The sequence below is a fragment of the Zingiber officinale genome, chromosome 1A (genome assembly GCF_018446385.1).
Source record: "Zingiber officinale cultivar Zhangliang chromosome 1A, Zo_v1.1, whole genome shotgun sequence".
Taxonomy (NCBI): domain Eukaryota; kingdom Viridiplantae; phylum Streptophyta; class Magnoliopsida; order Zingiberales; family Zingiberaceae; genus Zingiber; species Zingiber officinale.
In genome coordinates this window covers 166,820,781-166,847,160 of record NC_055987.1, presented here as the reverse complement: position 1 = coordinate 166,847,160, position 26,380 = coordinate 166,820,781, and the positions used below count along the sequence as shown (strand labels likewise).

At 38.8% G+C, this 26,380-nt stretch overlaps 1 protein-coding gene across 2 annotated transcripts in view; it reads left to right on the top strand.

Annotated features, from left to right (window-relative positions):
* Nucleotides 1-10,574: 10,574 nt before the first annotated feature.
* The window catches only part of LOC122038330 (probable cyclic nucleotide-gated ion channel 20, chloroplastic), a 76,709-nt gene continuing 60,903 nt past the window's right edge, over nt 10,575-26,380 (top strand). For both annotated transcript variants that reach the window (XM_042598028.1, XM_042598027.1), the window contains exons 1-2: nt 10,575-10,744; nt 18,819-19,128. In XM_042598028.1, the coding sequence (XP_042453962.1) occupies nt 18,835-19,128 (294 nt within the window). In that variant the 5' untranslated portion in view covers nt 10,575-10,744; nt 18,819-18,834. The remainder of the gene's footprint in view (nt 10,745-18,818; nt 19,129-26,380) is intronic.

The following is a 26,380-nucleotide window of genomic DNA, read 5'->3' as shown; positions in this document are numbered from 1 at the left end:
GCCATAATCAGTTCAAAAAATCTACAGTTTCTTAGGATTGACCGGATATTACAGATGGTTTGTTGAGGGTTTCTCTCGCATTGCTATGCCGTTGACACGCCTGACCAGGAAAGGCGTGAATTTTATGTGGTCAGAAGCCTGCGAGACCAGTTTTCAGGAGCTGAAGCGGAGATTAGTGTTGACACCAATTCTGGTTTTGCCTCTAGAGAGGACGGGTTCATACTCTACACCGACGCTTTTCTACAGGATTTGGGCGTTGTTTTGATACAGCATGTCAGGGTAGTCTCCTATACCTCTCATCAGTTGAAGGAGTATGAGAAGAACTACCCGGTATATGATCTGGAGCTGGCCGCTATTATCTTTTCTTTGAAGATTTGGCGGTATCACCTGTATGATATTACATTTGAGATTCTCACTGATCATAAGAGTCTCAAATATCTTTTTACCCAGAAGGAACTCAATCTCCAACAGAGGAGATGGATGGAGTTCCTGAAGGATTATGATTGTACCATTAGCTACCACCCAAAGAAAGTTAATGTGGTTGCCGATGTACTTAGCCAGAAGTCCATAGGGGCATTAGCATCCCACAGAGTTTTAGTCACGGACTTGATTCAGGGTTTCTCCGAGTTTGGACTTGAGGAGCAGAGACAGACAGAGCAGGGTATCCTTGTTACCATGGTTGCTCAGTCGTAGATCAAGACGAGGATCCGAGAGGCCCAGGTCGGTGATCAATGCTTACAGTTCATTGGCAGCCAGATAGCTTCCGAACAGCAGATAGAGTTCACCCGAGATGACGAGGGTATTATTTATTTTCAAGGCAGATTATGCGTACCTCAATCTCACCTGGTTATGGAGGAGTTACTTCAGGAGGCTCATCGCTCCTGATTTACTATCCACCCAGGCAGAACCTGCATGTATCGAGATTTGAGGCATTCCTATTGGTGGAACGACATGAAGAAAGACATCGCGGAGTTTGTAGCTAGATGTTTAGTCTGTCAGCAGGTGAAGGCTGAGCACCAGAGACCTGCCAGATTATTTCAGAGGATTCCTATCCGGAGTGGAAATGGGAGTACACCACTATGGATTTTGTGGTGGGTTTGCCTAGGACACGACGAGGCCATGACATGATTTGGGTAATTGTTTGTCGATTAACCAAATCCGCACACTTCCTAGCGATTCGGAAAATCGATTCTCTGGATCGATTGGTAGAGCTATATTGTTAGGAGATTATCATATTGCATGGTGTTCCTTTGAGTGTTATATTAGATAGAGACCTACGGTTCACGCCCGGGTTTTGACAAGGTTTACAGCAGGCCTTGGGTACACAACTCTGATTCAATACAACATTCCATCCACAGATAGATGGATTGTCAGAGCAGACCATCCAGACTTTAGAGGACTTGCTGAGGAGATACGTATCCGACCCAACACATGTTCTGTCAAATATATCAGTTCCCATTCAGCATGACATTACCTACGAGGATGTTTCGGTACAAATTCTAGACCACAGAGAGCGTCAGCTGCGTAACAAGACTATTCGACTGGTTAAAGTCGGATGATAGTATCATTCTGACATGGAGGTTACCTGGGAGCTCGAGGATATGATCCGAGCTCGATACCCCGATCTTTTTACTTGAGATATGTGGGTTAGATTTTCGTTCAGCATTTATGCTATCTAACTATTGTTAGTACTTGCTGATGGTAAAAAATAAAATTTGGGGACCAAATTTTTATTAGTGGAAGAGAATGTAAGATACGACAAATTAAATAATAAGGTTTAATAGACGAATAACCTTAAGGAAATTTTTAGAAATTTTCTGAGAATTTTTCGGAGCTCGTATGACGAGTTTAAGGGGGTGAATTTATAGGCTTGAGAAAAAGCATGTTTAGAGTATCCATTAATTGGGAGTTGATTGAGAAATTAATCTAGTGTTTAATTAAAAATACCTAAATTTATAACCTATTTCTCTTCCTTATTGTGCCCTAAGTCCCTCGTCGCTGATTCCCTTCCTCTTTCCCTTTCTCCTCTTCGCTTCCTTGTGCCACCACCCGAAGCACACATCGGCGTCGGTCGATCGCTAACCTCACTCACCCCACACTGTGTCACGCCCTAGATAGTCCCTGTCCAAATAAATTTCAACAGCATGTCCCCTGTACGGGTGACAATATGAATCCAGAATACATATATCTATACATCGGCTCATACGGCCGAAACAATACAATACAAATAAGAAATAAACCACGTAGTTTATATCAACATTCCACACAGTTCAACATATAATCAATCCACGCAGTTTAATAAGGAAGGACGATATAGAATCCTCGAAGATATATGTAAACATCCTACTCCACTACAACGAAGAAAACAAATCCACGAAGTAATCAGAAAATCCGCAACGGAAAACAAAAGTAACAAACCCGAATGTTCAATGTCCACAATATAAACCCACATCATCAGTATATGCATAGAAGCAATAACAGAAATCAAAAATAAGAAATCCTCATAACAAAGGATCTAGCGACTGGAATCTCTCCTGACGGCCTCAACCTGAAAAATAGTAACAACGGGGTGAGTTCAAGGAACTCAGCAGGTAATCCAATAGATATGTACAGCAACATATAACTACCAGCAATAATCCTACGGTACAGTATCCTAACAGTATAACATATAGTACAGTCTCATAACAGTATAACAAGTATGCATAACTGAATAAACCGTAGTAACCAACAATAAGCATGTAATACAGTTTACTGCAAGAATAATAAGAAGTGCATAACTGAAATAAACTGTACTCACCTGCGAGGCTTGTGCAACTGACTGTGAACATACACAGATAAAAATAGTCAGAGCATATAAGTATGTAGCCTGTATGCATGTCAATCATATGCAGTCACCAAAATGCATCATCCAATATGCAACAATCACAATAAATACAATCTGTGCATATGATGCAATATGACATGGTCACCCCTGACGCCAGTCAGCCATCTCACACACAATGGTGAGACCGAGTAGGTAGGACTGTGACACCGTGCACTCTGCCGTCACTACCCCTGAAGAGTGACCGAGTGGACAGGATGCTGTCGGAGTACACCTATCATCCTACCTCAAATCAGAGTGAGGGAGCGTAAAGCTCTCATCTCCCGGTACGCAATGACGAGGAGGGACCCCGGCGTGCTACCCCGCTGCATCGTGCTACCCATGAGCACTCTAGCGGTGCACCACTGAGCAACCTGCCATACACACCCTGAGTGTTGTGCCACTACCCATGCAGTGGTCATGCTGTGTGCAGGCCCTCATGTAGCCGGCCGACGAGCTCAACAACAATGGAGTCGTCAATCGCCCAGCATGCAATCATGCAATATGATGCGTGCGGCTGCAATATGTCATACCTGAACATATCCTCCTCCATATGCGTAGGTGCCAATAAAACAAACGCATGTATATAACAATGATATAAGCAACGCAAATCCAACAACATATAACAAGTATCCCCAGCAATTAATCAAGTGTAGATAAGCATTATAAATATCCATCTCTATGAATATATATACACATGGCAAAAGATAAAGGCATCCAGTTCTAAAGTAAAGCAACTAACAGAAGAAGCATGTGATAGGTATCAACTAAGCCAAGACCAAGGAAGAGATAATCTACCATCTACCACTAGTAATTATATATAAACTACACATATCATAAGACATTATCAAAAAGATAAGTCAAAGGGTACCCGCCTCAAATAGAAGGTACAGTCAATCCAAATCCAAAGTCGAGACGCCCGTCTCGAATCAGAGTCCTGTGTAAACAAATACATTTACTTCTATTTAGCTAGAATACAAACAAATAGCTAAATAAATCCTAAATAGAAATTTAGGGACAAACCCTAAACCATATCCCTCAACCTTTCTAACGGTTAATTACCTTAACCCCAAACAACCCTTTAGATAGAAATTCAAAACCCAAATCCATATAACCTAATTAATCTACACAACCTAATGATGATTAATTATCAATAGGTATCAAGATCATACCTAATCATCTAACACATGATCTAACAAATATCCAAATTCGAAACATGATCTACAACATGTTCCAACCTACTTCTTACCTCAATTAAGCTGTCGGAACCAAGAAATCTTCCACAGAACAGAGCCTTACTGCTGGATCAATCGGATCAAGAAGGAAAAATCAACAATAGGCAACAGGAACAATCCACAGAATAGAACAGAACAGAACCTCACCTTACTGGATTCAATCCTTCCTACTGATCGGATGCAAATAACATCTTAGGCGATCAAGAATCCCCACCACAGAATAGAATCGGATGCTCGGCTTTGCTCCCAGTGAGCACTTGGTGATCTCGGCCAAGAATCTGTAGCCAGCGGCCAAGATCCCTCTCAGACGATGGTTCTAAAGCACAGATCAGAGAGAGAGCGAGGATTAATGTAGAGAGGAGCCCTAATCTAGCCCATACACAGATCCAGCGACACCTTACCTCCAAGATCGCTCCTCGGTGGCGTTGTTCAATCCAAATCCGGCAAGAAGGGAGATGCGGACTGCTCTGTGAACAACTCGTGGAGAAAGAACGAAGGGTCGATAGGCTGGAGATGACATGGATCGAGCACCTGTCGTGCCCTAGCCACCTCGCTGTCCACACTCGGCCGCAGAACTCACCGGATCAGACACCCGTCGGCCGAAGACAGCCTGGACTCCGCCGGTTCTGTCGAGCTCTGACGATGTACTCCTCCGACCTCGGCGTCAAGTCACCCACGAGAGAGAACGAGAGGAAATCAGATGGAGGAGATCAGAATTGGGTATAGGCAAGAGGAAAGCTCGGGGAAGGAAGGATCAGGATCGCAGGGATTGGGGAAAGAAATAGATCGGGATCGACGATGGAGGAAAAGAAATAAGGAAAAAGACATTTATAATTTAAAACATTTCCTCACTTAAACGGTATCCCAAACAGGTTTTATCCGCACCCGTCGATTGATCCCCTAAAAACCCTCCGTGCAAACTCCGAAAAATCCCCAAAAAATTTCTAAAATTCCGAAAAAATTTTATAAGGATATTTCCCAAATAACCTATTTATTTAAATTTTCCCATATCTCACACACCGCCTGAGCCTCCCATCTCCATCACCGATCGCCGCACCTATTTGTACGAGGCTGACTTGGCGCTGCAGCCGTTGTCGCCCTGATTCGCCAACTTCTCTTCTTCTTCATTGCAATCGCCAACCCACCGTTGACCGTGTCATCCTTCACCACCGAACACTTGATTCTTCCCGGTGGTTGCCCTTCTTCCCCGATTAGCAGGCCACATGGGCAGAACCTCGCCCAAGAGAGGAAAGGCTGAGCCCTAGCTTCGATCTTCCTCACCGTTGTGCGCACAGATCACCCTCCTCTGTTGCGATTTGGCAGCACAACGACCACACCCGAGCCCTAGCTTCGATTTATTGCGCGCCCCTTTCTTCTTGGTCTGATTTTGCTTGTCGTTGTCTCCCTTTGCTCTGAGCCGGCGCCACTATCTTGACCTAGCGCTAGTAGCCGCAACCACCAGATCTTCTGCTCCGACCATACCCATATCTATGGAGTTATGCTAGACTTTTTTCTTGGATCCAATAAGAAACATCAATAGCGAATTTCCGACAAAAAAAAGGTAACGAATGGAGAAGTTTGGTTTGGGGATTTTTGTTTTGATTGTAATTGATATGGATTAGTTTGGAATGTGTGTAGTGGTTGAATCAACCCTTGTAGCTCCATCCTTGGTTCCAGAAATAGCTCCACCAGGTCATCCTTTCCGGCAGCAAGGTCCACTGGCAGTGAATCAATCAGGAAGCATCTAAGATTCAGGTGAGTTGGGATTGATGCAAATTAGCTTAACCTAATGTGAGTTTGGAATGCTTTATCTAGTGTGGTTGTGATTCTTTATGGATGGTTGATTGATTGGTGATGAATTATGTGAGTTGGATTCATGATGTGTTGATTAGTGAGTTTTGGATTGATTATGCTTGTAGTAAATCCTAATTGGAAGGGGAAATGATTGGGGATGCTTAATCTATTTGGTTATGGATTAGAGATTCATATATGAGTTGATTTATCTAGTTAAGTTAATTCACAAGGATATTGGAAATGAAGAGAGTATTGGATCATTAGGTGGAATTAAACATGGTTACCTAATCAATTTAAGATTGAGTTTTGGGTTTAGCTAGTTGATGAATATATGATTAGTTAAACTGTATATCATGTAATTTACAGGACGTTGATTTGAGACGGGTGCCTCAACGTGAAGATAGTTCTGATACGATCTTCTTTTGAGATGGGTACCTTTGACTTATCTCTTTTGATATTGTCATTTTGATATGCGTAGTAGGTTATAACTAGTAGTAATGATTATGTTTATATCTGTTAGCCATAGTATGCCCCTATTGTTATTTGTTATGCATTTATGCTTATGTTCTCTTGATTCTTGCATTGTGTACTTATGTGGTGACATATAAGGCGTTACTGGTTACAGGTCTAGCTACTAAATATACTTGATATGTGTACCTAGGTTTATTATATAATGCCCCGGCCCGGGCGGGCCCCACCCGAACCGAACCGAGAACGCCACCAGAAATGCCCATCGGGTTGACGACTAGCTCCATAGACCACCGGAGGTCCTTTCAGCGTACTTTTATCCTCACTTGCACGCACCCTGGAAAACTTTCCAGGAGGTCACCCATCCTTAGATTTCTCCAAGCCAAACACGCTTAATTTTGGAGTTCTTAAGTTTGGGCTTCCGAAAAGGAAGATGCTCCTTGGTGATATAGATAGTACCATCTAACCTTTTAAGCCATACTTAACCAGAATCTCAGAACCGGGGTATTACAATCACCCCCACTTAAAGACACAACACCCTCGTTGTGTAACCATGAATCACCACACAAACAAATCTCAGAATCTCCCTTGTTAGGTGGTGCCCTGGGTGCTCCTGCCACATGCGTACTCACGGTCACAAGGTTTCTCTGATACCATTTGTAACGTCGCGGCCCGGGCGGGCCCCACCCGAATCAAACCAGGAACACCACCAGAATTGCCCATTGGGTTGACGACTAGCTCCACAGACCACCGGAGGTCCTTTCAGCGTGCTTTTATCCTCACTCGCACGCACCCAGGAAAACTTCCCAGGAGGTCACCCATCTTCAGATTTTTCCAAGCTAAGCACGCTTAACTTTGGAGTTCTTAAGTTTAGGCTTCCGAAAAGGAAGGCGCACCTTGGTGATATAGATAGTACCATCTAACCTTTTAAGCCACACTTAACCAGAATCTCAGAATCGGGGTATTACATATTACTTGGCATGTGTACCTAGGTTTATTACTTGGCATGTGTACCTGAGTTTATAGATCATTGTTATGGACTTGGTTTTCCTTTTGATACACATTATGAGGAGGCTGGTATTTTCAGGAGTTATATGCTTTAGTGGCATGCACCATTTTGCATGATTGCATGCTGAGCGATTGCCAGCTTCATTGTGTTTGAGCACATCGTTAGTTACATGATCTATACACACAACCACTCATGAGTTAGTGGTATATAAGGCAGGGTGTGTGCAGTTTTGCTTTGTCAGGGCTCCGCTGGTCTACTCATGGGTAGTGTGACTGCAGTGTGGTAGCGGATAAGGATCCCTCCTTTTGACTATGACACAAGGAGATGAAAGCTTTGACTCCCCCACTATGCTTGGGGTAGGATGATAGGTGTACTCCAACAACATCCTGCCCACTCGGTCACTTAGGAGTAGTGATGACAGAGTGCACAGTTATTATAGCCCTACCCACTCGACCTCACCATCGCGTGTGAGGTGGCTGACTAGCGTCAGGGGTGACCATATCATTTGCATCATAGACATGGATTGTATTTATTGTTTGTGATTATTGTATTTTGGATGCTGCATTTTTGTGGTTGCATATAATTGACATGCATATAGGAGACATTATGTATTTGGTCTGACGACCCTGCACCTGTTGGTATGGTTCACACCCTTATGTTCGGATAGGAAGTCCTGGTGAGTATAGCTTGTCCTATTGTTCAATTTTGCATTACCTATTATTGTTTAGGAGACTGTACTGCATGATTATTACTAATAGTTATATTTTACTGTGCATGTCTGCTTGATACCCGCTAAGTATGTTATACTCACTACCCCTATTTTTTTTCTTGTTGTTTTCAGGTTAGCACATAGTTATGTCGTGTCGCTTGGAATATCCTATATGTCGGGTCCTACGTCACATCCGAAGACTATTTTCGGTTTCATTTATGTTTTATCTGTTTTACGTATTTGGTGGACTTAGTATTGTATACTTCGGTTTTGGTTCTGGGGTGTTGCTATGTGGTATCTTATATTGTTTTGTTGTGTGGTGTAAGCCTAGCCGACTAGCAGTCTTTGTTTTTTGATTCGTATGAGGTTTCTATCATTTTTCGCTATGTTTTTAGTATTGTTGTGTGTGCTGTTTGATATATATAACTGCATGATTGTATATATATTCCAGCCGTGTGGGCTGATTTATTCTTGTGGATATATATATGATTCAGATTGGTACAAGGGAGATGATGTCAGATTTTTCACTGATAGAGACTCCTCTGGGACGTGACAATAAATCGGGAAGCGCACGCGGTGGTCAGTCCAGAAGCCCAACATCCTTTGATTACGCCCCATATTTGGAGAAAAAATTCTTACAAATACGTCGTAATGGAGTTCGAACAATAGATATCTGGATGATAACTTGAATATTCTACCGTGACTGCATGGCCCCGGGACCAGAATACTCAAACAGGAACATAGGCATAAAGCTAATTTTTAATAAATTATACCAAATATTTAACTGCCATAATAAACGCTCGAATATGGATATTTTTGACTACGTTACTTCTTAAAAGAATGAAGCGCTCTGTCAACGCGTCAAATAAATAGCGATCCTTTTAATTTCTAATATAGTTAAAATTGTTAACTTTATTTTAATTCAATCAAAATTACTCAAATTATTATAGCAATTGTATAGAAAGGGACACTATTATATATCGTACCAATTATATCGTAGTTATTAAAATAATATTGAAAATGGATATTTTTTTTCATAAAAAGAATACGTTGTTTTGATTTTTTTTCAAGGGGTGCATATTTTACCTTTATTTATTTTTTTCTATTTTAATATTGTTAAAGATGTTGAATTAAACTTTATAACCATTAAAATTAATCTCTGAACAGTGATTGGAACAAAAATAATAACGCTCATTTCAATTGATACCGACCAAATACTTGTTAAAATTGTTGCATTTTTTTTGTTACTAGGAAAAGATAGATATCCAGTAAAATATTTGATATACATATAAAATATTTTATATCCATTAAAAATTTATCTAAAATATACTAGAGCAACTTATTAACCGGCCAATCTGTCCCTATAAGGTTTAGTTGAGATAGTAATTAGATAGAGGTCGAGGAGTGAGATATAAATTTTTATATCTTGTATAATTCACTCTTATTCATCTACCTTTTTAATTATCATGATTTATTTTCTTAAAGATCTTTTGAGATAGTGCGATAATTAAGATATAAGATGTTGTCACATAAGATTTTATGATTGAAATTCGATATATCTGAATATGTCCTTTCTCATGATGAATAAATCAACTTTATCCTTGCTAATCTTGATTATCCATCCAAGATTATCAACGAAATCCTGTTTGATTTAGGTAATTAATGATTTTCGAGTAATGTTTCATGTCTGACACGGTAGTAAAAGGAGCATGCAATCCGGAATCGAAAATCCTTGGAAAACTGAAATTTTTCTTGATTCCGGGGTTATCGAAATTTTTTTACCCAAAATATTCTTGAATAAGAGAAAAATGTTAAAAAATATAAAAAATAAAATAAAAAACTTAAAAAGTAAAAAAAGGATTTTTTTAAAAAATAAAAAAGGAATAAAAAATATAAAAATTTTAAAAACATAAAAAATAATAAAAAAACATAAAGTAATTATATATATATATATATATATATATATATTAGAAAAAACATAAAAAATTAAAAAAACATAAAAAAAATAAAAAAAGAAAAAAAACGTAAAAAATAAAAAAACATAAAAAACTTTAAAAAACTTTAAAAAATAAACATAAATAAAATATATGAAAGAGAAAAAATAAAAAAAATATAGAGTTTAAATAATAATAATAATATATGATTGGTTTCGTAACTAAGGGTAATATAGTAAAATATTAAAATATATTATTCAATAAAATCTTCAAACAAATAAATTTTTTTATATGAATTAAATAATATTTAATTATATTTTATTCTTTATAACCTTAATTATGTGATTATTTAATAATAACATAATTAAAATCATACGTAATAATGTGAATCAAACACATTATTTATCTCCTGACTCCTATTCGCCTATCTCTTCAATTATCAATTATCGTGATTTTTCTAGCGTGCGAATCTGTTTTTTTTTTTTACATGCACGCGGGGCAATCACCGGACATAAATGTGGCAATAATGCGCACATGGTCATAAATGACTCTAAGGACTTATTTTGGTCAAAGTCAAGAAGCTTCTCTATGAAGTTGCCTGTCTACTCACCCACAGTGAGCTGATCACGCCTACCGATTCTCAGCACGCCTGCCCTTGTCCATCGCATCGCTTTGAACCCGAACCGGCCGGGGGACGGAGTTCCCGCTTCTTCCTTTGCTGCTCGGGTCTGCAAGGTTAGTTTAGGGGAAGCAGCAGATTTAGACTTTTTGTGTTATCTTGCTGTTTCTATTGCTTGTGGGGGTTCAAGAAGATGATTTTTGGTAGAAATAGTGGATATTTTTGGGCTACTACCGTGTTTAAGATAGGTTATGAATGAGTCGGAACGAGGGCACTTTCTGTGGATTTTAATTGGTTCAGCTAGCAAGGTGATTTGGGGATTCCGAACAAAAATTTAAAAAATATTTTTATATGTATTTATGTTCTTTTTCCCTTGCTTTTATTCTGTCATGATTATTGTGTTAGAAATTATAAATGAGAAATTAAAAGGTTGAAGTGCCTTTTGGATAGTTAACGGGTGAGGTAGTATGTCTCTTAGAAAAGAATGCAATCTACATCATCCAATTTTAAATGGATGGATGAGATCTAATTGAACCAAGAGGTTCTTATACTCCTTCATTCAGTATAAATAAAGTCCCTCACATCCTCATTTCATGAACTCAATTCCTTCCAAGCAAAGCAAGCATTGCATTCCATACTTGCATTGGAGAGTTCGAGAAGCCTCTTCGGTTCGGAGGTCTTGTGATTTGCAGTGCTGCTATCGCAAGATAAAGTCGTTGTATCTTGGGAGACGATTTCCGTGTTCCGTGAGCATTGTGTGCATTCGTCTTAAAGAGATATAGTCTAACTCTAACCTCGACTTCGCCAAAACGGTGGTAGACCGTCATTCTGCCCGCGCTCAGATTTCACCAATACAAAGATCCCAACAATTTTAAGACGAATTCTAATCGTGCAAACTGATGGCTGAGATCAACAATGGTTCAACCGCCATTTCACACGGAGAAAAGCTGGAGAAGTTTAACGGAACCGACTTCAAACGATGGCAGCAAAAGATGCTGTTTTACCTGACAACGCTAAACCTCATACGGTTTCTGGATGAAGACCCGCCAGCTGCTACGGAAGGAAAGTCCGATAATAAAACTGCATGCGATACGTGGACGCACGGAGATTTTCTATACCGCAACTACGTTCTCAACGCATTGGACAATACGTTGTATAACGTGTATTGTTCGATGAAAACAACAAAATCTCTGTGGGAATCACTTGAAAATAAATACAAAATCGAAAACGTCGGATTGAAGAAATTCATCGTCGGATGGTTTCAAGATGCCGAGCGTGACATCTCAAGTCCAAGACATGCAACTAATAATGCATGATCTAGATGCCGAAGGCATGAAACTGAACGAGTCGTTCAAAGTGGCCGCGATAATCGAGAAACTCCCTCCGTCATGGAAGGATTTCAAAAATTATTTGAAGCACAAGCAAAAGGAGATGGGATTTGAAGACCAAATCTTAAGGTTACGAATTGAGGAAGATAATCGAAAGATGTCCGACTCCAGAGGAACAAAATGGGCAGTCGACGAGATGTCGAACCTGGCTGAGCCAAAAGCTAAAAAACCGAACCAATCCAAAATGAAGGCTCAAGGCAAGAAATTCAAGGGCACATGCTACAACTGTGGAAAGTCAGGACACATGTCCAAAGACTGTAGACGCCCGAAGAAACCAACCAAGAGTCAGAAGGATGCTATGAACTAGGTCGTAACTTCCGACGACATGGAATTGGATCTCACTACGGTCATGTTTGAAGCCAACACGGTGATGGATAACCCGAAGCAGTGGTGGATCGATATTGGAGCAACACATCATATCTGTTCTGATAAGGCGATCTTCTCCAAGTATACTCCGATAAGTGGAAGAAAGCTCTATATGGGCAATTCCACGACATCCCCGATTGTTGAACTCGGGAAGGTTGTTCTGAAAATGACGTATGGGAAAGAGCTAACGCTCATTGATGTGCTCTATGTTCCCGACATCAGGAAGAACCTAGTTTCTGGATCAACACTTGTTAAAGCCGGTTTCAGACTAGTGTTTCAGTCAAACAACTTTGTACTTACGAAGAATGGTGTATTTGTAGGTAAGGGGTATTTAAAACAAAGTCTGTTCAAAATGGTTGTAATGACTGTACACCGTGACTTTGATGGTAATAAATAAAAGTTTCCAGCTACGTTGTTGAATGTTTTAATTTATGGCATGATCGATTTGGGCATGTCAATAATAATACTCTTAAACGTTTCGTTAAGTTAAATTTATTACCAAATGTCAATATGGATAAAACACACAAATGTGAAGTATGCGTGGAAGTAAAAATGACGAGACTACCTTTTTATTCAGTGGAAAGGTCAATGACTCCTCTAGAGTTAATACATAGTGATCTGTGACTTAAAATTCATGCAAACTAGAGAAGGTAAAAAGTATTTTATTACTTTTATTGATGACTGCACGAGGTTCTGTTATGTCTTTTTCTTTTAAGAAGTAAAGATGAAACTTTAGAAGCTTTCAGAACCGATAAAACAGAAGTTGAGAATCAACTTGATAAACGAATTAAAATAATTCGTAGCGATAGACGTGGAGAATATGGTGCACTGTTTGATGAGTTTTGTTCAGAGTTTGACATTAACCATCAGACAACGACGCCTTACTCGCCTCAATCAAATGATGTTGTTGAACATAAAAATCGGACATTAAAGGAAATGATGAATGCCATGTTGATAAATTCAGGCTTACCCCAAAACTTGTGGGGGGAAGCTATATTATCAACAAACCGCATTCTCAATAAAATCCCTCACAAGAAAAACTATAAAACACTATATGAGCTATGGAAAGGCCGCGAGCCATCGTACAAATACCTGAAAGTGTGGGAGTGCTTAGCAAAGGTCGAAGTACCCAAGCCAAAGCAAGTAAAAATCGGACCTAAAACGTTTAATGCGATATTTGTCGGATATGCCCATAACAGTAGTGCATATCGTTTCATAGTTCGTGGGAACCACCATAGAATCTCGGAATGCAATATTCTTTGAAAACATATTCCCGAATAAGAAGGGAAACATTCAAAGTGATAACAATGAAAGTTCTAACGAAAATGATGTTTCTGAACTTAGTTGTCATAAAAGGGCTATTGACAATCAAAGCGAAGAGCCACGTTGGAGCAAATAGGCTAGAGTTGAGAAATCGTTCGGGCCAGACTTCATGACTTTTATATCGAAAATAGACCCAAGAACATTAAGCGAAACTCTCTCTAGTCCCGAAGCATCATTGTGGAAAGAAGCTGTCAATAATGAAATCGAGTCCATCATGAATAACCATACTTGAGATTTAGTGGACCTTCCTTCTGGTACTAAACCATTAAGTTGTAAGTGGATACTAAAACGCAAGTATAAAGCTAATGGATCGATTGACAAGTATAATGCCAGACTTGTAACCAAAGGATGCAAGCAAAAGGAAGGTATTGATTACTTCGATACCTACTCACCGGTGACGAGGATTATGTCAATACGAGTGCTGATAGCCATTGCAGCATTGTTTAACCTTGAAATACACCAAATGGATGTTAAGACTGTATTCTTAAATGGTGAGTTGGAAGAAGAAATCTATATGGAGCAACCCGAGGGGTTCGTAGCTCCAGGAAAGGAGGAAAATGTCTGTTGACTTGTTAAGCCGTTGTACGAACTTAAACAAGCGCCTAAAAATGGCATGAAAAATTTGACAAAACAATGCTGTCAAACGAATTCAAAATAAATGAATGTGACAAATGCATTTATGTCAAAAACACACCTGAAGGTCATGCAATCATTTGTCTATATGTAGACAACATGCTTATAATGAGTAGTAATCATGAGGTAATCATGAGTACAAAGAAAATGTTGACCAAGAATTTTGATATGAAAGATATTGGTTTAGCAGATGTTATATTGGGAATTAAAATTCTCAAGACATCCGATGTGACACAATCCCATTATGTAGAGTCAGTGTTGAAAAGGTTCAATGCGTACGATCTCTTTACAGTAAAAATACCTATGGATCTAAGTCAACACTTAGCGAAAAACCATGGTGAGCCCATATCATAATTGGAATATTCTCGGTTAATAGGCAATTTGATGTATATTGCCAGTTGCACACGTCCAGATATTGCTTGTGTGGTAAACAAGCTGAGTTGTTTTACGAGTAATCCAAATGTTACCCATTGCAAAGCACTGATGCGAGTTCTTAGATATTTGAAATATACTATGAACTGCAGATTACATTACAAAATGTATCCCGCTATTTTAGAGAGATATTGTGATGCTAATTGGATATCAGATACAAAAGATTTCAAATCCACTAGTGGGTATGTATTCACAATCGGTGGAGGAGCGGTATCTTGGAAATCCACAAAGTAGACATGCATTGCTCGGTCAACAATGGAATCCGAGTTTATAGCACTAGACAAAGCAACAGAAGAAGCTGAATGACTGAGAAATTTCTTGGAAGATATTCTAAGCTGGACGAAACCTGTGCCCGCCGTACTTATACACTGTGATAGTCAATCGGCGATTGGAAGGGCACAGAGTAGTATGTATAATGGTAAGTCTCGACATATACGTCGCAGACACAATACCATTAGACAGTTGATCTCTAACGGAGTGATTGCAATCAACTATGTCAAGTCAAAAGATAACTTGGCATACCCTCTTATGAAGGGGCTAAGTCGAGATTAAGTATACGACTCATCGAGAGGAATGAGACTAAAAATCTACAACTAAAACGACTATAGCCGTAACCTAACCTTGTTGATTGGAGATCTTAAGATCTTGGTTCAATGGGACAACGAAGTTATAAAAGTTGTGTTATAGCATACGAGATATATTATCTCCATCCCAATCCTAGGATGAACTTGTGCTATCCTACCACATGTAGTGAGGTTAAGTGTATGCTTTTAATGACTTCTATACATTTATAAGGTGGAGTATGGTAGGAAACTCTTGATAGAAGTGTCACCTATGTGAGTGTGAAGACTGACCGTTTTAATGAAACACTCATGAATCCAAGATGGTGCCTATGGCCAAAACGGAACCAACCATGAGAACCAAAAGTAGGTGAGATAAGTCTCTGTGTGGGTGTTATTGTCTTAGTATACACAAACAACTGAGCAGTTCAAAACATCACGTTCACTGCTCAGCCTAGTATGCTCGATAACATTCCACTACGGAAGGTTCAAAGCCACAAGCTACCTCTCCCGATGCATTAACTTATCGATTGAACTCTCCTTAGGTGATAACATGCATGCATTAATTTTCATTTATGTGGGGGATTGTTAGAAATTATAAATGAGAAATTAAAAGGTTTAAGTTCCTTTTGGATAGTTAAAGGGTGACATCTTATGAAGAGGTAGTGTGCCTCTTAGGAAAGGATGCGATCTACATCATCCAATTCTGAATGGATGAGTGAGATCTAATTGAACCAAGAGGTTCTTATACCCCTTCACTTAGTATAAATAAAGTCCCTCACATCCTCATTTTATGAACTCAATTCCTTCCAAGCAAAGCAAGCATTGCATTCCATACTTACATTGGAGAGTTCGAGAAGCCTCTTCGGTTCGGAGGTTTTGCGATTTGTAGTGCTGCTATCGCAAGATAAAGTCGTTGTATCTTGGGAGACGATTTCCGTGTTCCGTGAGCATCGTGTGCCGGGCAAATTCGTCTTAAAGAGATATAGTCTAACTCTAGCCTCGACTTTGCCAAAACGGCGGTATACCGTCATTCTGCCCGCGCTCAGATTGCACCAATACAAATATCCCAACATATTGAGCTTTAGAAGATAAAATCATTACTAAACATTCCCTGTTTAGTTTGTCAAAAGACATATTTCCACTGTTTACTTTGTAAAAAGATAAATTATATACTTTTCTGACACAGTCATTGATACACATGATGCGGACGGATTTAACAATTCGCCGACGGAATATTTTTTATAAATTTTTAATCCGTCCAAATTTGACTAAAAGCCTTCTTTTTTTCCTTCGACGTGGCATATCTCGCAACTGCGAACAAGCCTTGCGCGGTCGCCTGCCATGGCAGCGACCTTGCGCGGCCGCAGGCGGGCTCACCCGCCCGCCCGAGGTCTCCTCGCCGGTGTGCGAAGACCTTGCGCGATGGATCCGTCTCTTTTATTTTTATTTCCCCTTTCTTCCCCCGTTCCCGTTCCCGTTCCCCTTACTCCTTTCTTCCCCTAGCTTTTTTCCCCCTGTTCTCTCACCTCTCCCTAGGGATTGTTTGGTCCCTCTTCAAATCCTTTCCCTGCCCGTTACATCTTTTGAAGTAAACAGGAACTTTGTTTCTGTCCTCCAAAGTAAACATGTCGGAAACAATTTGGTATAAATACTGATCAATAATCTCAGCCTGAGTTTACTGGCTCATTATATCATTTTTTTTCTTCATTTATTTATTGAGGACGTATAGCTTAAGCGTTCAAACTCCATGTTTGCAACATGAATCATTCTGCTTATTTTTTCCTTTTCCTTTTAAGTCTGTCTTCAAATAGTATAGACAGTGCAACAAGAACCCTATGGATCAGTGGGAAGATAAATGATTTGCACGAAAATTTAGATTTAATTTTCAAGTACTTTCTAATATTATGTTTGCTTAAATATTTATGATTAGTTTGCATAGCACGCCTACATACTTGGATGTTGAATCTGCATCTCCTAGTTGAAGATAATGTCTATATTAATGGACAACCGAGAAGACATTACACAGCCAATACTTTTACATGATTTTAGAATGAATGGGATCCAAGAACTTATAGTTTTAGCTAACTACAACGAAATTGGAAGTGCCAATACTTAAATCTGATTTCACTTTGCCTGATATTAGCTTTTCATATCAGTTAGGTTTCAATTGGTGTTTCTCTGGTATTTGTAGATGTTTTGACTTCAATTAATAAATAACATAATCAGATCATTAGCATTGTTTCAAGTTTATTCGTAATTGACTAATTATTCATCCTAACCGTTGTAAGTAATTGAACATTTGTTTTCTTTGTGGAAGGATGGGCGATAGGGGCTAGGGTAGACTGGTAGAGACATTCGTGCAACATGTCAGAGCATAAATCTCCACAGTTCGCCAAAAAACTGTATCATATGAATGAGATGAAGCATTTGACATCTGGATTATTATGTTCATATCATCTGTCATATTTGGGCAGTATTCATTGAAATGTTGAGTATAGAATAATTATATGTTTCAGAAGCTAAGAAGTTAGAGTTTTCGTTTGATCTTACTATATAGCTTTCTTTAATTATGTGAAATATATATATATATACATTAATTAGGAAGAGAACTAACAAACAGAACAATCCCCAATCGGTAGCAGGATGGGCTGGTCTGTGGCAGGCTGACCCGTCATCTTGGCCGATTGGGAAATCCCAACCCAACCCAAGGAGGGTTGCTGGCTAGGCGGGCCAATCCATGAACACACCAAAAATTTAAAAAAATATATAGAAAAGATTAAAATTTTTAAATTTGGATTACATTTTAAGCGGGTCAAAGCTATGAGCCCATTGAATTTTCCATTTTAGTTTTAAGTTTTGGAGAAAATTTTATTTTTTTTCTCAACCCACTAGCCAACCTAAGCCCGCCGTGGGTCGACCCGGGTGGGTCACGGGCCCAGACGGGTTGACCTGCCTTGATCTACCTTTAAATGGGTTGATAAAATTTCAATCCAACTCGTTTAAATTGTTTGACGAGACGGACCAACCCGATGGGCTCTATCCAAATTGACGGTTCTAATTAGGCCGACATGAAATAGTTTTTTTTTAAATAATGAATTTAATCAACTGCGGAGGTTGATTCAATTGATATGGAGGACCTAGCGTTGGTATTAAGTCAAGAGTTCTCTTTGACACTTAAATCTTGGACAAACTCTAAATCTGGTTTATACCGAAAAAAATTGTACTCTTTGTACTCTTTAGCTTCTTGGTGATTATGCTTGCTATAATTTTAAATGAGAAGCATGACTTTCTTATGCAGATATTGTTTGCCAATAGTTTCTTATCAACTTAGTTAACCATAATGATAAAACCTGGTCAAAGTGGGTGGGAGAATGCCACGATGTAAGAGGACTAATATCTTGAAATGAGGGGAAATTCCTCTTCTTAATGTTTAAGGAGATGCTTTTCACCAAATGATTTCACCCAACACAATTTTTTTTTTTCAGGCTTGGATCTTGAGAAATGACTGATCTTGAGGATGATCATTCCTCCACGCTGTCAGGAAATATTGAATTGCCAAGATTTACGGCCAGGAGTGCATCAATGTCTATGTCACCTTCCTTTGCCATTGACGAAAGGACTTCTGAGATTGGTCCTGTCAGTGGCCCTTTGAGTAGATCAAATGCTGTTACACTTGATGATTCCTTTTATGGTGGTGATGTCATGAGCAATAAATCTTTGCAGATGGCCGGGCCTCCCGGACTGTGCAATGATCCTGATCAGACTGAGTCCCCTGCAGCTTATAAAACCCAAAAGGCATCTACTCTTTTACTTAAAATTTAAGTGAGCTAATGAACATTATTGTAGATGAGATGCATTTGGAAATTGATGCATGACAGGGAATCATCTAGAACAAAACTATAAGCTTGATCTCACATGTTTCTTCTCTAAATTAACCAATAAATAATTTTGATGTGTAAAAACAGTAACCTTCATTTAATCTAGAATTAAAGTTTCTACGTAGCAATGACATTGTGCCTTATGATAAGGACTCACCATTTGTTGTTTGGTATCCAAATAACATCAGCAGTAGTATAGCACCTTCAACTTGTACAAATAAAAACTACTTTAGATGAATTTACCCTGGATTGTTGGATGTAAATGAATGTGGGCACAACTGAGTGGATTTACTCAAACCATTCCTACAACTTGAACTCCTGTATTATCACTACTTTGGTTAAGAAACAATTCGATCATCCCCAAGCTACATAAATGCCAACATCACCACTTTTCTCCTTCTCAATTTGATATGCCAGTTTATAGTTGCTTTCTTATGATGGTGTCCTTCCTCATACTTGGGCCGCTTCTCCCCCTCGGCTTTGAGTTGTGTCTGAATTCGTCCTTCGACTGATCAACCTCGACGTCTTGCGAATCAAAAGCGCGGGCGGGTGTGGCTCCTCCAACGGTCAAGTCAGGCTGAGAGAGCTCGTGTGTACGCAAGAAGGAGCCCCAAAAGGAGTGCTTCGAGGGAGAAGAGTAGTTTCTACGTGAGGGAAGAAAATCATACATTCACTTACCTTTGAGGAACCTTATATAGCCAAAGAGATAGAATCTCTAAGTGGCCTACCACATGTGTGGAGAGCCAAGGGTTGGCTGGGCTGGTGGCATGAAATTGGGCATCAGAGACAATGGTTGGGTCGTACCTTGACATAGTAGGGCCATTAGCCAAATGTTAGCTTCATGGTTAGCCCATCGGGCCGTTAGCTAGGTGTCACCCTTGGTTTTCGAGGGTGGTTGACAGCTATTAGGCGTGGTAGCTACACCTGTCAAGTTTTGTCAGAGCTTGGGGTCAGAGAGGCGGCTTGGCTATGAGTCTTCTGCTTAAGGAAGTTCTTAGATGTGAGCATAGCTAGGCGGGAAGCAAGAGTGGATGTCTATCTCGCGTGGAGAAGAAAGGGTAAGGGCTAACCTGGTTGGGTTCACCTAGGCTCCATTATATACCCCCCTCCAAATCGGACTGAAGAGCAAAGTCGAATGAAGAGCGATTAAAAAGTAGACAAATGACTAAAATAAATAAGGAATAAGGGATTCCCTAGATAAGTCAAGCGAGGAATTTCTAATGGATTCCTTGTCAGGAGTGCCCTTAATTAGGTGAGTAGAGCGAGGTATCAAATTGCGTGGGGCGGTGAAGATGATGAGGACCCAATCGGGCTCACTTGAGTTGTATCACATGCCCCCTCTAAGTCGGATCGAAAAGCAAAATTAAATGAAGTTTCACTAAGTCAGTGTTGGACACATGTTTATCTTGGAAACAAGTGCAATCCTGTGGTCTTGAGGATAATTAAGAAAGTCATAATCCTGCCCCAATCATGGAGAGGAGCTCGACCTTATGGTCGTGAGGATAATAAGAAAATCAGAATATGAATCTTGCCTCGAATGAAGAGAAAAACTCAATCGTGCAATGTGAGGACAATAAGAAAACTAGAACAATCCCACCCCGATTGAGGAGAGGAGCTCTATTCTACGATTATGAGAATAATAAGAATACCAAAATACCAATGCCGCACTGACCGAGGAGAGGAGCTCGATCCTACGGTCATGAGGACAATAAGAAACTCAAAGACCAATCCTGCCTCGATTAAAGAAAGGACCTCGATCCTATGGTCATGAGGACAATAAGAAAAATCAAAATATAAATCCTGCCTAATCGAGGAGATAAGCTCGATCCTGCGGTGAAGCGAAATCGGGAAGAAAAGTAATTATTTTTTCTTATTACTTCAACTAGAAATTACATCAATTAATAGAAGATACAAAATACATAAATAGTAACAAATAAAAGAAAATAAACCTAAGAAATAGAAATGACTAAAATCAAAGATTATTTTTTGATTTTATGCAATCAGGATCTCAAAGATTATTTCTTGATTTCCAAAGATTATTTACTGATTTTATGAAATCAGGATCCCCTAAATCAGGATCCCCTAATTTCCCAATACTTCCCCTCATGTTGGTGCATAAATATTAATCATGCCCAACTTGCTTATTAACTGTTCAAAGTTAGCTCTTGCAAGAGTCAGCTATATGTTGGTTAGAAGGTACAAATGGTAAGCAAATGATTCCAACTTCAAGTTTCTCCTTTATAAAATGTCAATCAATCTTAATGTTTTTCATTTTATCATGTTGGACGGGTTATAAGCAACGCTTATTGCAGCCTTATTATCACAATATAACTTCAATGGAAGTTCTACGGTCTTTTTGAGTTCTTCAAGTATTTTGTATATCCACAACACCTCATAGATTCCCTAAGTCATTACTCTAAACTCAACTTTTGTACTACTTTTGGCTACAACACTTTGTTGCTTCTCTATATTACTAGGTTTTCTAATACAAAGGTGCAGTATCCTGAAGTGGATCTCCTGTCATTAACTGATCGTGCCCAATCTGCATCAGTAAACACATCAACACCTCTTTGACTAGTCTTTCTGAAAAATAGACCTTTTCCTGGAGTAGTCTTCAAATATGCCAAAATTCTGTAGGCAATCTTAAGGTGTTTTTCAAATGGTGCATGCATAAACTGACTCACAACACATTGACTGAAAAAGCGAGTATGAGATAGGTAAATCAATTTCCCTAACCTTTGGTATCTGCTGGTATTGACAGGAACACTTCCTTTTTCTCAGAGTTTTACGTTAGGATCCATGGGGGTCTCTGCAGGTCTGCAACCACTCATTCTTGTCTCCTCTAAGAGATCAAGGATATACTTTCGTTGAGAGACAACAATACCTTTTCTAGAGCGAGCGACTTCTATACCAAGGAAATACCTTAATGCTCCCAAATCCTTGATCTCAAATTCAATTGCAAGGCTTTTCTTCAGCATTTCCATTTCAATCACATCATTACATGTGAGAATAATATCATCAACGTACACTATTAGTACAACAATCTTTCCTTTGGTGGAGAATTTTAAGAATAATGTAGTTTGCCCCTGAGTGTATTCTTGCTTTCTGACTGATTGAGTAAATTTCTCAAACCAAGCTTTCGGAGAGTGTTTGAGATCATACAAAGACTTTCTTAATTTACATACCTTTGAGCTGAATCTCTCCTCAAAGCTCAGTGGACTATCCATGTATGCTTCCTCTTCTAAGTCACTATTAAGGAAGACATTTTTCACGTCTAATTGCTGCAAAGGCCAGTTTAGATTAGCAGCGATATATAGAAGTACTCTCATCGTATTTAGTTTTACAATGGGATCATATGTCTCAAAGTAATCAACACCATAGGTTTGAGTCAACCCTTTGGCCATCAATCTAACCTTATATCTCTTCACTTATCTGTCTGAGTTATACTTCATCTTGAAAATCCACTTACATCCCACATTACTTTTCCCTCCCAGTAATGTATCAATTTTCCAAGTATTATTCTTCTCAAGAACTCTCATGTCCTAAGCACTTCCTTCCTTCCACTTTGGAACTCGTAGGGTCTCTTGTACATTTTTAGGAATGTCTACGCAGGATAATTGAGAACAAAAGGTAACAAGAGATGAAGACAAATTTGAATATAACACAAACTTTGATATAGGGTGTTTGGTACAAGATCTATCACTTTTTCGAAGAGTTATTGGCATGTCAGACTCAGATTGCCTATCAGATCTTGGAAGAGAATTATCAGTACTAGTTTCAGAATGAAGATTTTCCCTTGGCTCGGAATCACTACTATGTTGTAGTGTTGATTCATCTTTCCCTTTCCTATGATTCTTTTTCAAGTAGACAATTCTCTTCCAAGTTTGTTCCCCTTCCTTGAATCTATAACCTATCTCATCATGTTATGACATTGTACTAGGTTTTTCATAATTTTGTTTCTCAGACTTTTGATTGTCAGATATAGGCCTAGATTTAGTAAAAACATCACTCATTATGAGAGGAGTTTCAAAGAACGATCCTTGGCTATTTGTTTTTTGTGTAGAGGCAGGAGGCTCAAATTAAAACATATCATTCGACAAAAACACATTATTAAAGTTAGTAAATGAATCTTCTCTTAAATTCTCCCCTTGAAGATGAATTTTCTTAAGTTGTGTTAAAAAAAATGTGACATCCATTGTTAAAATTTTTTTTGATATCAGATCAAAACACTTATAACCTTTTTGCATAGGGGAGTAACTCACGAAGACACATTTTCTTATCCTTGACTCAAGTTTTTCAGTTTTCCTATGTTTGTGAACAAAGGTTGTGCAGCAAAATATTTTTAACAGTAAATTAACTAAAAGACAAGCAATAGGAAAACATGTTATAAATGTGTTGAATAGAGTCTTAAATTATAGAACTTTAGATAACATTCTATTAATTAAATATGCAGCAATTAAAATAGCTTGACCGTACAAATACTTTGGTAAAAAAGTAATGGTCGGGTTACCTCCAGGAGGTGTTTATTTTTTCTTTCAGCAATATCATTTTGTTGAGGTATATCTATGCATGAGTTGTGATGACCTATCCTCTTTTCAGTAAAAAATTTCCTAAGATTTTGTTAAAATACTCCTTTCCATTGTCACTTCGGAAAACTTGTATGTCAGTTTGAAATTGAGTGTGCACCATATTGATTTTTTTTTTTTTTAAAAAAACTCATTCAACTTCTTATTTTTCCTTTAATAAATACACTTAGTAAAGTTGAGTATGATCAACAGTAACTATGATAAACCATTTCTTATTAGAGGGGGTGTTAAGATATGTCCGATGTGGTGTGTGCTAAAACATGTTTCGTAAACATGCACAGCGGAAAATAAAACAATAATAATTCCTAAATTATTACATCATACACACCGCACGCATACAAGGATACAACATGTCAAATATGACCGTATAATTAAATTTTTACGAAAAATAAATTTACGCTAGGTGTACCTTACGAATGATCTGTAACGAGAAGGGCATCAAAAGTAGCGACGTTATCGAACCTCGCCTCTATTCGTATCCACACCGAGCTCTTCAAGACAACTCCTTGAGTATAACTCTCATTCGGAAGTTAGGAAGGGGAAGCACATTTTCTCCCTTGTGGTGGTCACGACAACAAGGGGAAAGGCTTCCCCTTGTTGGCGGCGGCAAAGAGAGAGGGGAGAGGGAGAGGAGAAGAGAAATTGGGTTAAGATTTTCCAAAAACTTTACAAGTCAATTAATGATCTCATGTGTATAATTTTCTCTTAACTATATCAATATATATCCCTCATTAATGAGTTGGATTAGAAAGTCCATATCCAACCCATTATTCCTTAACAAAAAATTAGCTCATCAACCCCTTAGTTTGATTTACAACTAAACCAAGTTGGTCTATGATTAATTCATGATTAAACCAAATATGGTCCAAATCTTCCATAAGAGATGTAGCCCATCCATGCTTCCACTGCGATAAATATTTCCATATTTGTCTTAAATATGGTCCAACCAAATATTTATCTCTTAATCTAAGAATTCTATTCTTTAACTTGTTTTACGTCTTTTAGAGACTCGTTAGTGTTTGTGACACAATAGGTTCCCGGTTTATCTTGGCGTCCATAATTAACTATTTAATTATAGAACGATCACGAGTGGCACCTAGTAGTACATTATGATCCCCAATTAACCGGAAAATCATAGTTGATCATAGAATTAATTCTAAACCCTTCAACAACTATAGTGAGTCGTGCCTCATTCCTTTCACTCGTCTTATACCCACTTAGTTTAGAACATGGTCTACGTGTTTTGTCCCCACTAGGTTGACTACATTACACCTAGCCCAAGTAATACTTCCTCGTTCTGCGGATTCAAATTACTCGTACATGTGTACAAGAGTTTCGCACTCTTAACATGTGATGCTTACCATAGACTTTGAGTTAATAATCCTAACGAGTGGTCATAGGGTATGCGTCTCCTCGCAAGGAGCGGTGAATCCTCTGTGGGCTATCTAAACACTTTCGGGCACTTCAACTTAGACCCAATTATCCCGGGTCCACACCTCAATGAGATGCTTGCTTAAGATGTCAAAGTATAAGTCTCCATGACGAAGATGACTTGTGTACCTCAAGTCGAAGGAAACTTGCACTCGTGCTGCAGTAAGAACTTCACAGACATATCTATATATATGTAGAGAACCATATGAAGTCTTACAGTGAGTCACTCTAATGAACTAGTTGCCATAACCAGCATCTACGTTTAACTCTCGACATTCCAATATCTCTAGCCAGTGAGAAAACAGCTACTTGGCCGAACCAAGGAGTATAACTCATGCAAGTCTTACAGAATTGATGGTGTTAGAATACATCTTCGGCAACTAGGGAAATTTCAATATATTCATAATTGCACATGTAGAGATAATCACTAGTTGTGATCGAATCATAAATTCTCTCATGCTATGAATTATATTACGGATATTCAATAAATGAGTTTAAGACAATCAAACATATAATATGCACTCAAATAGTGAATCTATGCTTATCAAATAAATAGAAAAAAAACATAAGGCGATTGCCTTAGGACTTTCCTCAAATTCTAATACTCCCACTTGGCCTAAAGCCAATCTTCACGGGTCCCAAACCGTAAGCACAAACGTGACTCTCAAACTTACTTTGTGGTAGAGCCTTTGCCAAAGGATCTGCTAGATTGGGAATTTTCTCGAGTTGTATTTCTTTCCTACTAGCGATCTCCCTGATCAGATGATAACGGTGAAGCATATGTTTTGATCGCTGATTAGACCTCGGTTCCTTTGCTTGTGCAATGACTCCAGTGTTGTCGCAGTAAATAGGTAAATGCTTCAACAATGGATGAAACCACTCCAAGTTCAGTAACGAACTTCCACTCCAAGTTCAGTAATGAACTTCTTGGTCCAAACCGCTTCCTTTGCTGCTTCCGAAGCTACAATGTATTCCGCCTCACAGGTAGAATCTGCAACAGTGTCTTTCTTGGAACTTTTTCAACTAACTGCACCTCCATTTAATATAAATATGAATCCAGACTTGGACTTGGAGTCATTCTTGTTCGTCTGGAAACTAGCATCTGTATATTCACGTATGGTCATATCACTATCTCTATAAACTAAGAACATA